This window comes from Ochotona curzoniae, unplaced genomic scaffold (genome assembly GCF_017591425.1).
Source record: "Ochotona curzoniae isolate NIBS_2020 unplaced genomic scaffold, NIBS_Ocur_1.0 contig_1302, whole genome shotgun sequence".
Classification (NCBI taxonomy): Eukaryota; Metazoa; Chordata; class Mammalia; order Lagomorpha; family Ochotonidae; genus Ochotona; species Ochotona curzoniae.
Genome location: NW_024465035.1, coordinates 6522041 through 6534174, shown reverse-complemented (window position 1 = coordinate 6534174; position 12134 = coordinate 6522041). Strand labels below are relative to the sequence as shown.

At 41.8% G+C, this 12134-nt stretch overlaps 1 protein-coding gene across 1 annotated transcript in view; it reads left to right on the top strand.

Annotated features, from left to right (window-relative positions):
- Positions 1-12134, top strand: part of TBC1D5 (TBC1 domain family member 5) — a 354778-nt gene that overhangs the window by 286532 nt on the left and 56112 nt on the right. Inside the window, exon 18 of the mRNA XM_040963401.1 lies at positions 7709-7794. Coding sequence (XP_040819335.1) covers positions 7709-7794 — 86 coding nt within the window. The remainder of the gene's footprint in view (positions 1-7708; positions 7795-12134) is intronic.

Here is a 12134-nt window from a genome sequence, read left to right as displayed (position 1 = left end):
CCAAATTGCCCTGGAATCTCCTTTCCTAATAGATTATTATACATCCTTCGTTATTCATTTACCATACACATAACTTTTTAAAGATTCATTTTATTTATTTAAAAAAACAGTTACAGAGAGAGAGAGAGAGATCCTCCATCTGTTGGTTCACTCCCCAAATGGTCACAACAGCCAAAGTAGGACCAGACTGCAACCAGGAACCAGGAGCTTCCTCCAGGTCTCCCATGTGAGTGCAGCCCGAGCCCTCTCTACTGAGATCCCAATTGGGCACCAATTCGTATCCCAGCTACTCTACTTCCCATTCAGCTCCTGAGTGTGGCTTTGGCAAGCCCGTAGAGGATAGCCCGAAGCCTTAGGGCCTTGCATCCGCATGGGAGATCTGGAGAAAGCTCCTGGCTCCTGGCTCCTGGCTTCAGATCAGCTCAGCTCTGGCTACTATGGCTTCTCCCTTGGTCTCTCCCCTCCCCCCAGATACAGAAAGGAAAAAAAGAGAATGTGGAAACAGTGGCCTTACTCACTTTCCTGTAGCCCTTGACCCTTTGTGCCTAATCAGCTATGTAAACATCATCAAAATAAAAAGAAAAAAATCAGAAAAAATCAAATTAACTTATATTTTCTTTCAGTATTGATGCAGGGTATAGACTAGTGGCATTAACAATACCTGAAACACTGCCATTAAAAGCAGTCATCGCTGGTTCACACTGCGTTACAGTTGGTAAAGATATCTTGAAATACCATTTACAGTCATCACTTCTTCAAAATTATAATAACGATTAGGCCAGCTACTCTATCTTGTTGTTTAATATATTAATACAAAAGCACATGTCACTGTGCTACAAAATTGTTAAATATTTTGATTAGTTTTTCAGTATAATTGATTTCCTTTACGACCCTCTGTGTTTTTCTTCACGCTTTTGAAAGATAGTACTCTGAAAAGGAAGCCAAAGTCGGCACCAAACACGGAGCAGTCCCTGGCAAAAAAAAAAGATTGAGACCCAGTGGCACAGATAGCGGAATGAATGAATGGCTTACAGATGGTGTGTGCCAATCATTATCACTAACTATTTGAGGGGCCTTTGGTGTTAAGGCTGAATGGCATCAAGGGTTGTTGATTGAAACAAAAAATGCCTTCCAGCATTATCTGCTGCTTTGAGAAGCTCACATCTCGCATCAGCGGTGTTTTTCATAAAGACGAAAGCCCGTCATCTGCGTGGACTCTTCTCTCGGGGCCTTCTCTGTGCTGGGACTTGACATGCTTTATTGAACAGAGACTAGGCCCAATAAGAAAAAGGAGCTCTAGTGTGTATACTGTTTATATTTACATTTCTGATTTTACCGTTCATTTAAGAGCTTCAAGGTTCATTATTGCTATGTCAGTGTTGCGCCAAAAAAAAATGCACCACAAAAAAATAACAACGCAATAGGCAGATGTTTGTCACCTGGTTTGAGTCCGGCTTCCTGCTGGTGGACACCAGAAAAGGGCCCAGTTGCTGGGGAACCCTCTCCTCATGTGCAAGTGCTAAGTGGGGTGTCCAGCTCGTCAGCCTGGCCCAGCCTGGCCATTGCAGGATGGGAGCTGAACTTAAACCCAAGCTCTTCTGTATGGGATGTGCTGCTTGTTCCAAGCGGCACTCGGCCCAGGAAAGTTTATAATAATGAAGCTTGTGAACTACTCCAGAACAGACAAATGGATATGCAAGGAGGGAAACAGGTGAAAAGACCTGACCTGAATGTTTTGAGGCCTGCTACTGTAACAAATGTAAAGGGGCAGGTATCTGTCGCATTAGGAGGGCGCGTGGGTAGACAGCGCATGGGACACTTGGATACGGTTCCAGAGTGCCCGGGTTCAGAGGCCAGCTCCACCCCTGCTCCCGCAGACTCACTAATGCATACCCTGGGAGGTTGCAGACAATGACCGGAGCTCTTGCAATCCCCGTAAGAGACCGAGAATTTAGGGAATAAAGGAATAAAGTCACAGATGAAGCTCTCTCTCTGTCTCTGCCTCTCAGATGAATAACATCAATAAATAAAAATTTGTAGAAAGAAAATTTGTTAACCTAAATTCCTTCTTTCCATTTATATAAATAACAAATTGGCGGAAGGGTGTATGTTACTCTGGCATCTTCCCTGAATGTTCAATTCAAAAATATAAATGCATTAGAGAAAGGAGATGTTTTGGTTTCTCTTTGGGTGTCTATTGTGTGAGTTGAGCGTGACACACACGTGGTTTCCTGTGTCCCTGCCATCTGAGTCTCGGCTTGCCAGGGTGTGCAAGGGCATGCCATTTTGGGAATTGGCCTTGTGCAGTCTGTGGAATGAGACTGGCATGGGTCCAGAGGTTTTGTTTGTGTCTTTACCCAATGAGCAATGGGTTTGCTTCTTTTTTTTTTTTTTAACTTTTGCTCTTCTACAGTTTTTTGAAGTTTTAATTTACGGTTACATAGAGGAGATTTATCTGAATTTTTGTCAGTTGCTTTTAAGACTTTGTACCTAGCAAATTCTTAGTACCTAGGAACTATTAGTATATAAACCAGGGAGCGTATTTTTATAGTGCTATTCAAGTAATATAATACTAATATTTATATTCCTATTTTGATGAAGATTTGTATTAACTTGATGAAAGTAAAAAATATATATATATGTTTGTGAGTATATATATATGTGTGTGTGTATACAGTTCAGACTTTGTAATATTAAAAACAAAAAGCTAACCAGGTCTTATTATTCCATCTTTGCAGCTTGATTTTATACTAAGTATGTGAAATTAATTAGCTCACAGTGTGATTTGTTTCAAAAAGAAAAAGAACTGATCTAAATACAGAGAATGTGGCTCAAGATCCTCTTCCACATAAATACACATAGGAAATGAGTGTTGTCCTCGGCCACGAGGAACACAGAGAGAGAACCAGCTCTCGAAGAAGCAGCCGAGGAAGAAGTGTGCAGTCGCTCTGACAGCGGCGCCCAGATCGCACGCCGAGGACTGACACGTGTGTGTGTTCACCTGTGCCTTTACAACGGAGGGACCTTGTGAGCGTTTAGGATTGTGCTGTCTGCCTGTTTGATCCCGGTGTTAACTGTGTCTGTGATGAAGAGGTCAGCTTGTGGCAATAAGAGAGAGAGATGCTGAGACCTTTCTGAGCCCTCCAGCAATCACAGATTTCCCCAGCTTTAATTACAGGCAAAAGAAAAGACAAAATTAGCATTTTAATATAGAAATATCTTAGGCTTTAGGAGAATTATGATAAATCTAATGTTGCCTAGTGAACCAAAGAGGGGATATTACAACAAACTGTCTCCTTAGGAATATTTGTTTAAATAAAGGCAACAATACTTCATGCTTATCTTTTTTGGGTAATTATCACTATTTCAGGCTGTTCTTTGTTCCAGATTTAAAATACCTTTAGTTGTTTCTTTCCTTCTTCTTCTTCTTTTTTTTAATTGGCTGTGTTTGCTTTCTATGAAACCACAGGAAGAGAAAACCTCTCTGGTTGGCACTACCTCGCAACTGTTTTAGGGGAGAGCTCTGCTCTGCAGCTCGGGTTCCCCTCGGCACGGCTTCTCTGCACTTGGCTGTGTTTAGGGGAGTTCGTTTCAGTTACGGCAAATTAAACCAGCTCCTCTGCCATGGCTGAGGTTTGCCCACCTGGCTCCCTGACTACACCTGCAGCATATGTTTGCATAGCCCTGGAATGCTTGGCCTTGGGGGGGTCCCAGGAAATTCCCCCAGAGCTTTTTGCTCATGAACAGCTGAGCAATTCGTTTTTCTAATGATGGTTGCTTTTCCCCCAGCCTTGAAGCAATCACATATTCACTATAATAAGAATCTCATTTTTCATCAAAGAGGAACATTCGACACATCGTTACACTATGGTTTCTCCTTCTAAGCCTTGTGCGTCCTCTTTTCTAATCCTGCAGGCTGAAAGAATTGCAGGTTGGTAGCAAGATGCTGGATGAAAGAAAATAAGTAATTCTTCATCTTGTCACATGCTTTGTTTTTTTCATGCCAGACATATATTATACTATCCATATAAGCAATTGTTTTCTGTTCAACAAATACAAAAAAAGAACTTTGTCAGTTTAGTGTAAAAACCATAACCAGTAGGACCCAGCCCAGTAGCCTAGTGGCTAAATCCCCTGCCTTGCAAGTGCTGGAATCCCATATGGGCGCTGGTTCTAATCCTGGTGGCCCTGCTTCCCACCCAGCTCCCTGCTTGTGGCCTGGGAAGGCAGTCAAGGACGGTGCAAAGCCTTGGGACCCTGTATCCACGTGGGAGACCCAGAAGAAGCTCCAGGCTCCTGGCTGTGGATCAACTCAGTTCTCTTTCTCTTTCTTTTTCTCTGCCCCCTCCCCACCCCATCTGTAACTCTAACTTCCAAAATGAGTAAATATACCGTTTTCTTTGGGAAAAACTCCTTTAAAATAAAAATAAGTGTCTATTTTTTTCATTTAACTAAAGCTAAGATTTTGTTCATTTGTCTCCCTAGACAGACAACGTAGTCCCTGTTGTCTGTCAATTTACCTATAAGTGAACCCTTAAATGTGCGTTTTTAATAATTATTTACAACTGTTGGTCTTGTTTCTTTTTGTTTGTGTGAGAAGGTATTCCAAAATATTTTGGCTTTTTAAAAGCTCACTCAGGAGAGATATAACTAAATTAACTACAAGAATTATAGGTAAATTAAAGAACCATCAGTACTGATATTTATTTTTTTATTTTTTTTTATTTATTTTTTTTTAAAGATTTATTTTTTATTATTTTTTCATTGGAAAGGCGGATATACAGAGAGGAGGAGAGACAGAGAGGAAGATCTTCCGTCCGATGATTCACTCCCCAAGTGAGCGCAACGGCCGATACTATGCCGATCCGAAGCCAGGAGCCTCTTCCGGGTCTCCCACGCGGGTGCAGGTTCCCAAAGCCTTGGGCCGTCCTCGACTGCTTTCCCGGGCCACAGGCAGGGAGCTGGAAGGGAAGCGGGGCTGCCGGGATTAGAACCGGCGCCCATATGGGATCCCGGGCGTGCAAGGCGAGGACCTTTAACCACTTGCGCCACCGCGCCGGGCCCTTTTTTATTTTTTTTTAATTGTTATTTTCATTGTATTTGAAACGCAGGAAGACAGAGCAAGAAAGAATTTCCATTCACTGGTTCGCTCCCCAAGTGCATGGCACAGCCATGATGGGGCAGTGCAGAATCAGCAGCTCAGAAGTTAATTCGATTCTCCCATGTGTGTGGCACGGACCCAGATGCTTAAGCCGTCACCTGCTGCCTCCCAGTACATGCAGTGGTGGGAAACCAGCATCCTAGCCGTAGGCAGGACTCAAACCCAAGCACTTCACTGTGGGATGCTGCGTACCAAAGAGTGTCTTCACTGCTAAGCCAAAGGCTTTCTGCCCTGAGTCTTAGTGTATGAAAGTACTGCATTGTCCATGTGCTGCTGCATACGGGCGTACAGCGCTGTAAAAGCATACGAGGCATCTAGGCCTGTGTTGTCCAGTACACTAGCCACAGTCACATTGTGTGGCACTTGAAATCTGGCTGGTTCAAATGGAGATGTGCCAGAAGTAGGAAATATGCACTGGATTTCAAAGGCTTGGTACGAAAGAAACAATGTAACATACAGCATTACAACTTGGTATTGATTACCTGTTTAAGTGATAACATTTTAGTGTGTTTAACTGAATAAAGTATTACCAAAGAACACTTTAAATTCAGATGACGTTTGCATTTGTGACCCACATCATATTTCCGTTGTATTTCCATTGAACAATGCCAGACTGGATTACTTCTATGTCTACATATTTATGCTTGAAATGCTGTTTGTCAACATCACCTTTGCAGTTTTATTGTTTTTGTTTCCAGTATAGTAGCACTTTTCACTGCCTTTTCTTGGTTAGCAGCAAGTCTGCTAGGAATTTAACTAGTCCTCAGTGAAGACGTTACTTGAGCCTTTTCACGTGTTCAAAGTAAATGATTATTCCAAATAACGGCTCCAAGCGCCTAGTAGATGAACACATCAGGTCTTCAGCTGCCTGTCATTTCTTTATAAAGACGTTTCAAGAAATTTGCTCCATGCGATCCCTTTCATTATTTTCTTTGTTAACAAAAACAAAACCTATATTTCCAGGTACTGAGAATAAAGAACAAAATTAGTCATGAACAGTAATCCTGTGTATGTTCATTTTAAAAATAAACCATGAATGCACTGTCGAGCTGTCGGTGTGACTTTGACCTTCATTTTCTTTTCTCACTATACTTGATTCCCAGTTGTCATCAACGAGCATGAGAAAACCTGTATATTTCCTAGAGAGAGCAAGGTTGCACTGGTAGACCAATAGTATGGTAGCCATGGAAGCATCAGTTATCTTCATCAAGGCCATTCAGATTTGATTATCATCGCGCTGTGTTGCGTACGGAACCAGTGGAGTCGTAGCTGGAGCTAAATCAGGGGATTGTCGTTTCTGTCAGATGATTAGGGCTGGCGTGGAAGCAACATGACAGGGTTGAGCTGTGTAAATATTCTCTTCTCAACAAAGCAAGAAAAGGTCCCTTGTGGCTAGCGAGATGCCGCTTGTTAGCTTGATGAATTTCAAACTGTTTAACCTTAGCAATTATATCCTGCATCTCCCTCAAGCCCACGTGCAGGTCTGTCGGTCCTGGAGATGATGGCTCCGAGGATTGATATCTAAGCACATTGGTAATTTTGTATTAAAGATAAAATGCGGCCTTTCTGCGTCTGAATGTATCTCAGAGTGCAATGTATATTCTGGCTCCCGAGACCCAATCATTACTTGAATTCTGTGCTCAAGTAAATATGAAAACACTTTTATTTGGAAGTGTTTTAAAACTTTTTAAATGGGGATGCAGTATTTTAACATGGCAGAGATATTAACACTCGTTTAAATTATGACGTTCTTTATTGTGTGTATGTAAACAGTTGTGTAAAGCAGAAGTGTGTTGATTTTCTTGCCCTCAAGGAGCTTGGTGCACTTGAGTAATGAAAGGGTTCAAGGCTGTGTCTGCGTTGCCGGGGAGGGCAGACTTCTTTCTCCATGCTTGTGTGAAGTTGTAGGTTGATACATTTGCTTTTGTTTCATCATGATTACCCTGCTAATATTTCTGCTACCTGGCATGTTTGGGGCACTTATTAAACTCGTAAACAAGGATGTACGACATAGAAATTGCTAACTTTAAAGCAACTGCTCAATTTGAAATAAATCATTCATTTTGAAAGAAGGACTTGGTGTGCCATCTAGTGGATCTGCTTGGCACCCTGGCCATCAGAAACCACCGGTGATTGTTACGCTTCCCCTGCACTGCAGCTCCTTGCTGCTTTGTGCCTCTCAGCGCTTCAGTCAAAACAAATAGTTTGCTCGTGTGTTGTATCTCGTACGGTTTTTCTGTTTTCTTGTCATTTGATCTGGTGTTTTGAGAGCTATATTTAAACTGAAGGCATCAAAAATCTAGTGTTAGGAATGATCTGAACTATGAGACAGGTAAAAATATACTGGAATAGTTTCAGTGTTCAAGCCGAAGTAAGACCAATTATAAAAGAACTGAAACAGTAGAGGCAAAACTCAGCCACACTAATCAACATCGTTTCACACATTCCTTTCTGAAGTAAAAATTATCGTCTTTTTATATATTAATATTCAAGTCCAGTAGCTTTATGTGTTTTCATGTATTGGTTGTTTCTTTTTTTTTTTTCCAGAGAAACCCAAGGCCGGTGACTTATCAGTTCCATCCAAATTTAGATTATTACAAAGCACGAGGAGCAGACCTTATGAATAAAAGCCGGTAAGTCTCTTCCGTCTGATGCTGGTTAAAAAATACAGTTGCAGGAACATTTTTGGAAAATTTTACACAAATGCTAGAAAATATTTTCCACATTCAAGCGTGTTAATGGCTAATGTGCATAATGAAACATTATTGAGTAAGCTCTCTGCCTTTTTTAAGAAGTAACAAAATGGCAGATTTTGATGCAAGTGGTTAAGATGAAGAATTAAATAAAGTAAACTTGTTACAGTTTGGAGTTAGGCAACTTCATTTTTCTCACACTAATAAACTTGAATAAATTGTGCCTACTTGTATAATCTTTTTCTAGATCCTTGCTGTTGATTGAAAAGAGGCAGTTTTATAATATATTTTTAAATTATTTCAGTAACAAAATTAAAATTGGGTTTCCCAACTGTCTTTAGAACTACACAATAAGCTTATAAATGCTTATATGTGCGTCTGTGATTGCATACATAGAAATTTTAAGGGTCACTGTAGGAATAAAGAACATTAAAATCCCACTTTTTAAAGAAATCAGCACTGTTGTGAAGGGGTGATGAACAATCCTGTTCTTTCATAATGCTGCACTCAGATGTCTCAGGAGTTGACTTGTCGAAGCAGCACCACCATTTCAAATCAGAATGTAATTTCAAAGTTTACTCTGGAAGACTTAAAATGTTAGTAATGATAAATGTTGCCAAGTTGTCCGAGCTGTCTTCTGTACGTCTATTGCCGTCTGCGCCGGCTTTTCCTCAGTAGAAATCCAACAGCCTGAACGTACATTTGTGGAATGCATATCCATAGTGTGTTCTGCAGTTCCTGGAGAGTTAAAATTCCTGCCACACAGGAACTCATCATCCAGGGGCGAGAAGGGGTTTACATCAAAGCGGCTAACTTAGAGCTTGCAATGTTGAGAGTGCCCCAGACTAGAAGTCGGCAAGACTGGTCCGTACTGCTGCTCCTCACCAGCGTGTATGCACTAAATAGAAATGCGTGGAAGGCCCTTGCAACAAACAGGTGCCCAGGGAAAGCAAGATTTAAGTTTCAACAGAAACAAGTTAAAAAGGGTCCCAGTAAGACCACCTCTGCCAGGCCTGGCACGGTAGCCTAGTGGCTAAAATCCTTGCCTTGCATGCAACTGGATCCCGTATGGGCACCAGTTCATGTCTCAGCTGCTCCACTTCCCATCCAGCTCCCTGTCTGTGATCTGAGAAAACAGTTGAGGACAGCCCCAAGCCTTGGGACCCTGTACCCACATGGGAGACCTGGAAGAAGCACCTGACTCCTAGCTTTGGATCAGCTCAGCTCCAGCCATTGTGGGTACTTAGAGAGTAAACCAGCAGACAGAAGATCTTTGTAGTTCTGTCTCTCCTTCTCTCTGTATATTTGCCTTTCCAATCAAAATAAAATCTTCAAAAAAAAAAAAAAAAAAGAAAGAAAGATTGGGATCAACGCGGTAGCCTAGTGGCTAAAGTCCTCGCCTTGAACATGCTGGGATCCCATTTGGACACCGGTTTATGTCCGGATGCTCTACTTTCCGTCCAGCTCCCTGCTTGTGACTTCAGAAAGCAGTTGAGGACGGCCCTACACCCACATGGGAGACCTGGAGGAAGCTCCTGGCTCCTGGCTTCAGATCAGCTCAGCACCGGCCATCACGACACTTGGGGAGTGAGTCAATGGATGGAAGATCTTCCTTTGTCTCTATTCCTCTCTGTGTATCCACCTTTCCAATAAAAATAAATCTTTAAGAAAAGATTGCCCCTGCCATAACAGTAGCTAACATAGCCACCGCACTTGCTCCTTTGAGGTACTACACTGAAGACACACAGCCACCCCAGGATGCCAGATCTCAGTGGCCTGGACTATTTTCCATCAGCCCCTCCCCTTTTGTGGCAGCTTCTCTGCTCTTCTCCTTATGGAAATAAAACTTCACTTCTACTCTTACGGTTATACCCAGTCTGGTGAATTGTCATCAACACGTTGACACCAGGACACAATCCCAAGATCATGTCCACAGTTTTCCTGCAACAGTTTCTTAAAATATTTTTAAAAGACTTATTTTTTCCTTTTTTTAAAAGAATTTTATTTTTTTATTTTGTGAGACACTTCCATAAGCTCTGGGATTTCCCTTAACCCTTCTGCAAATTCCCTCTCCTCCCACCACTGATTTCCCCTATATTATTACAATAGCATAGTTCTTCATAAGCAGCCATCAGTCCATCATTCCACTGTTGAAGTATCCTGACATTGCAGGTACAGACAATGGCAGAGTCCAGCATTCTGTTGTCAAGATACATCCAACAGTTTCATTAGGAGTCCATCTTTGATCTAGAAGTAGGGATGTATACTAAGTTGTATCATCACATCTGGATATGATAGTCTCCATTACACAGTTGCTATACATCCCCTTAAATGAAAAGCCATAAAACAATATCAACATCAAGATTATAGTTTAGAGGTTTACAATACCATGAAGTTAAATAACATGCTACTGAGTGACCAATGTGTCAGTGAAGAAATGGAAAAGAAAATAAAAAAACTGTCTTGGGGAAAATGATGCTACTGCATGACCTATGAGTCAGTGAAGAATTTAAGAAGAGAAAATAAACTATTTTGGAGAAATGAAAATAAAAATATCAAGACCGTGAGTTACAGAAAAATCAGTATTGAAAGGGCTATTGATCTTATATTATGCATGAAGATTGCCTTTTATCAGAGAGATCATATTTTGGGATTGGCTTATTTCACTGAGCATAATGGTCTCTAGTTGGGACCATTTCGTTATAAATGGTAAGACATGTGTTTTTATTGGAAAGGTAGAGTCACAGAATGAAGGAAACACAGATCATTCATCTGCTGCTTCACTCCCCAAATGGCCGCAGCAGCCAGAGCAAAGCTGATCCAAAGCCAGGAGCCAGGAGCTTCCTCTAGGTCTCCCGTGTGGGTGCAGGGGCCCAAGGCCTTGGGCCGTGCTCTGCTGCTTTCCCAGGCCATTCGCAGGGAGCTGGATCAGAGGAAAAGCAGCCAGACTTGAACTGGTGCCCATATGGAATGCCGACCCTGCAGACAGAGGATTTAGCCTGCTGAGCCACTGCTCCAGCCCCAACCTGCAGCAGTTGGATCCCTGTGTCAGTGTCATGCCATTTCACTGTAATCTGCCTCCTATTCTGATGTAATGTGTGATCTCTGAAGCTCTTTGTCGTTTGCTCATCTCATCTGAGTCTCGTTTTCACAAATGAAAAACTGTTCTTTGGAGTCTCATGTTTACTTAATTCAACAGATTCTTACTGAAGGCCCAACTTTGTTTAAGTGCCAGAGGTACTCAACAAATCAGGCACAAATCTCAGTCCTTGAGGATTTCACAGCCTCGTCAGTTTTCTTGTCATTCTCTGTCCATTACCCCACCCAGCTGGTTGCCATTACAGCAGTCATCACTAAGGTTAAAGTGTGTTGATCAGATGTCTCCCAACTTCCCCTGGACTTTGAGCCCCCTGAAGGCAGGGACCCTGTCTTCCTCACCACTTGGTTGCAAAGCCTTGAATAAGGAAAGGACTCGACAGATATTTATTGTATGTGTATCTTGTAATGTTCTTCCGCCCCATTCCCAACCATCCCCCATTCATTGATGACTTCATCATTTTCTTTTTTCCCCTCATGTTCTTCTTTTCTTCCATTTAGCCTTCACTCCCTGCATTTGTCTTCAGCAAGAATATTGGCTCCGTTTTCCATATTTCACTTAAGCACGTTGTTAAGATTCTTATGTAAGATTTCATTTAACAAGTGGAAGGAAATCTTTTCATCATCTCTTGCAATTTCAGAGCTTAAAATTGAAATTGAACCAAATGAAATGTAATGTGTCTGGTTAGAGGACATCACAAATCAGTGATGGCGTTGAGAAAATTGATAGATCTTTGAAAATATATCAGCTTGTAGCATTCCCACACTCAAAGTACACTCAGAAAACAAACACAGAAATAAAATACAAATGCTTTCCTGACTCAACAATGTTTAACCAGCCATGGTATACCCCAAATAGTAGAAGTTAACAGTCACTCAGTGAAAGCAATTGCAAGCAGCTAAGATTTAAAAGGTGGTTAAGAGGCGGTCACAGGTGAATAAAAATTAAAGCAACAATAGAGCACCATTTTCATTTTTCATGTCACCAAGTTAAAATTCAACCAGAAACCTGTATGGTGGCACTGCAGACTAATCCTCTGCCCAGTGGTACCAGCATCCCATGTGAGCACCAGTTCATGTTCCAGCTGATCGACTTCTAATCCAACTCCCTGCTATGGCCTGGGAAAGCAGCAGAGCATGGCCCACGTCCGTCAGACCCTGTATCATGTAGGAGACCCAGAAGA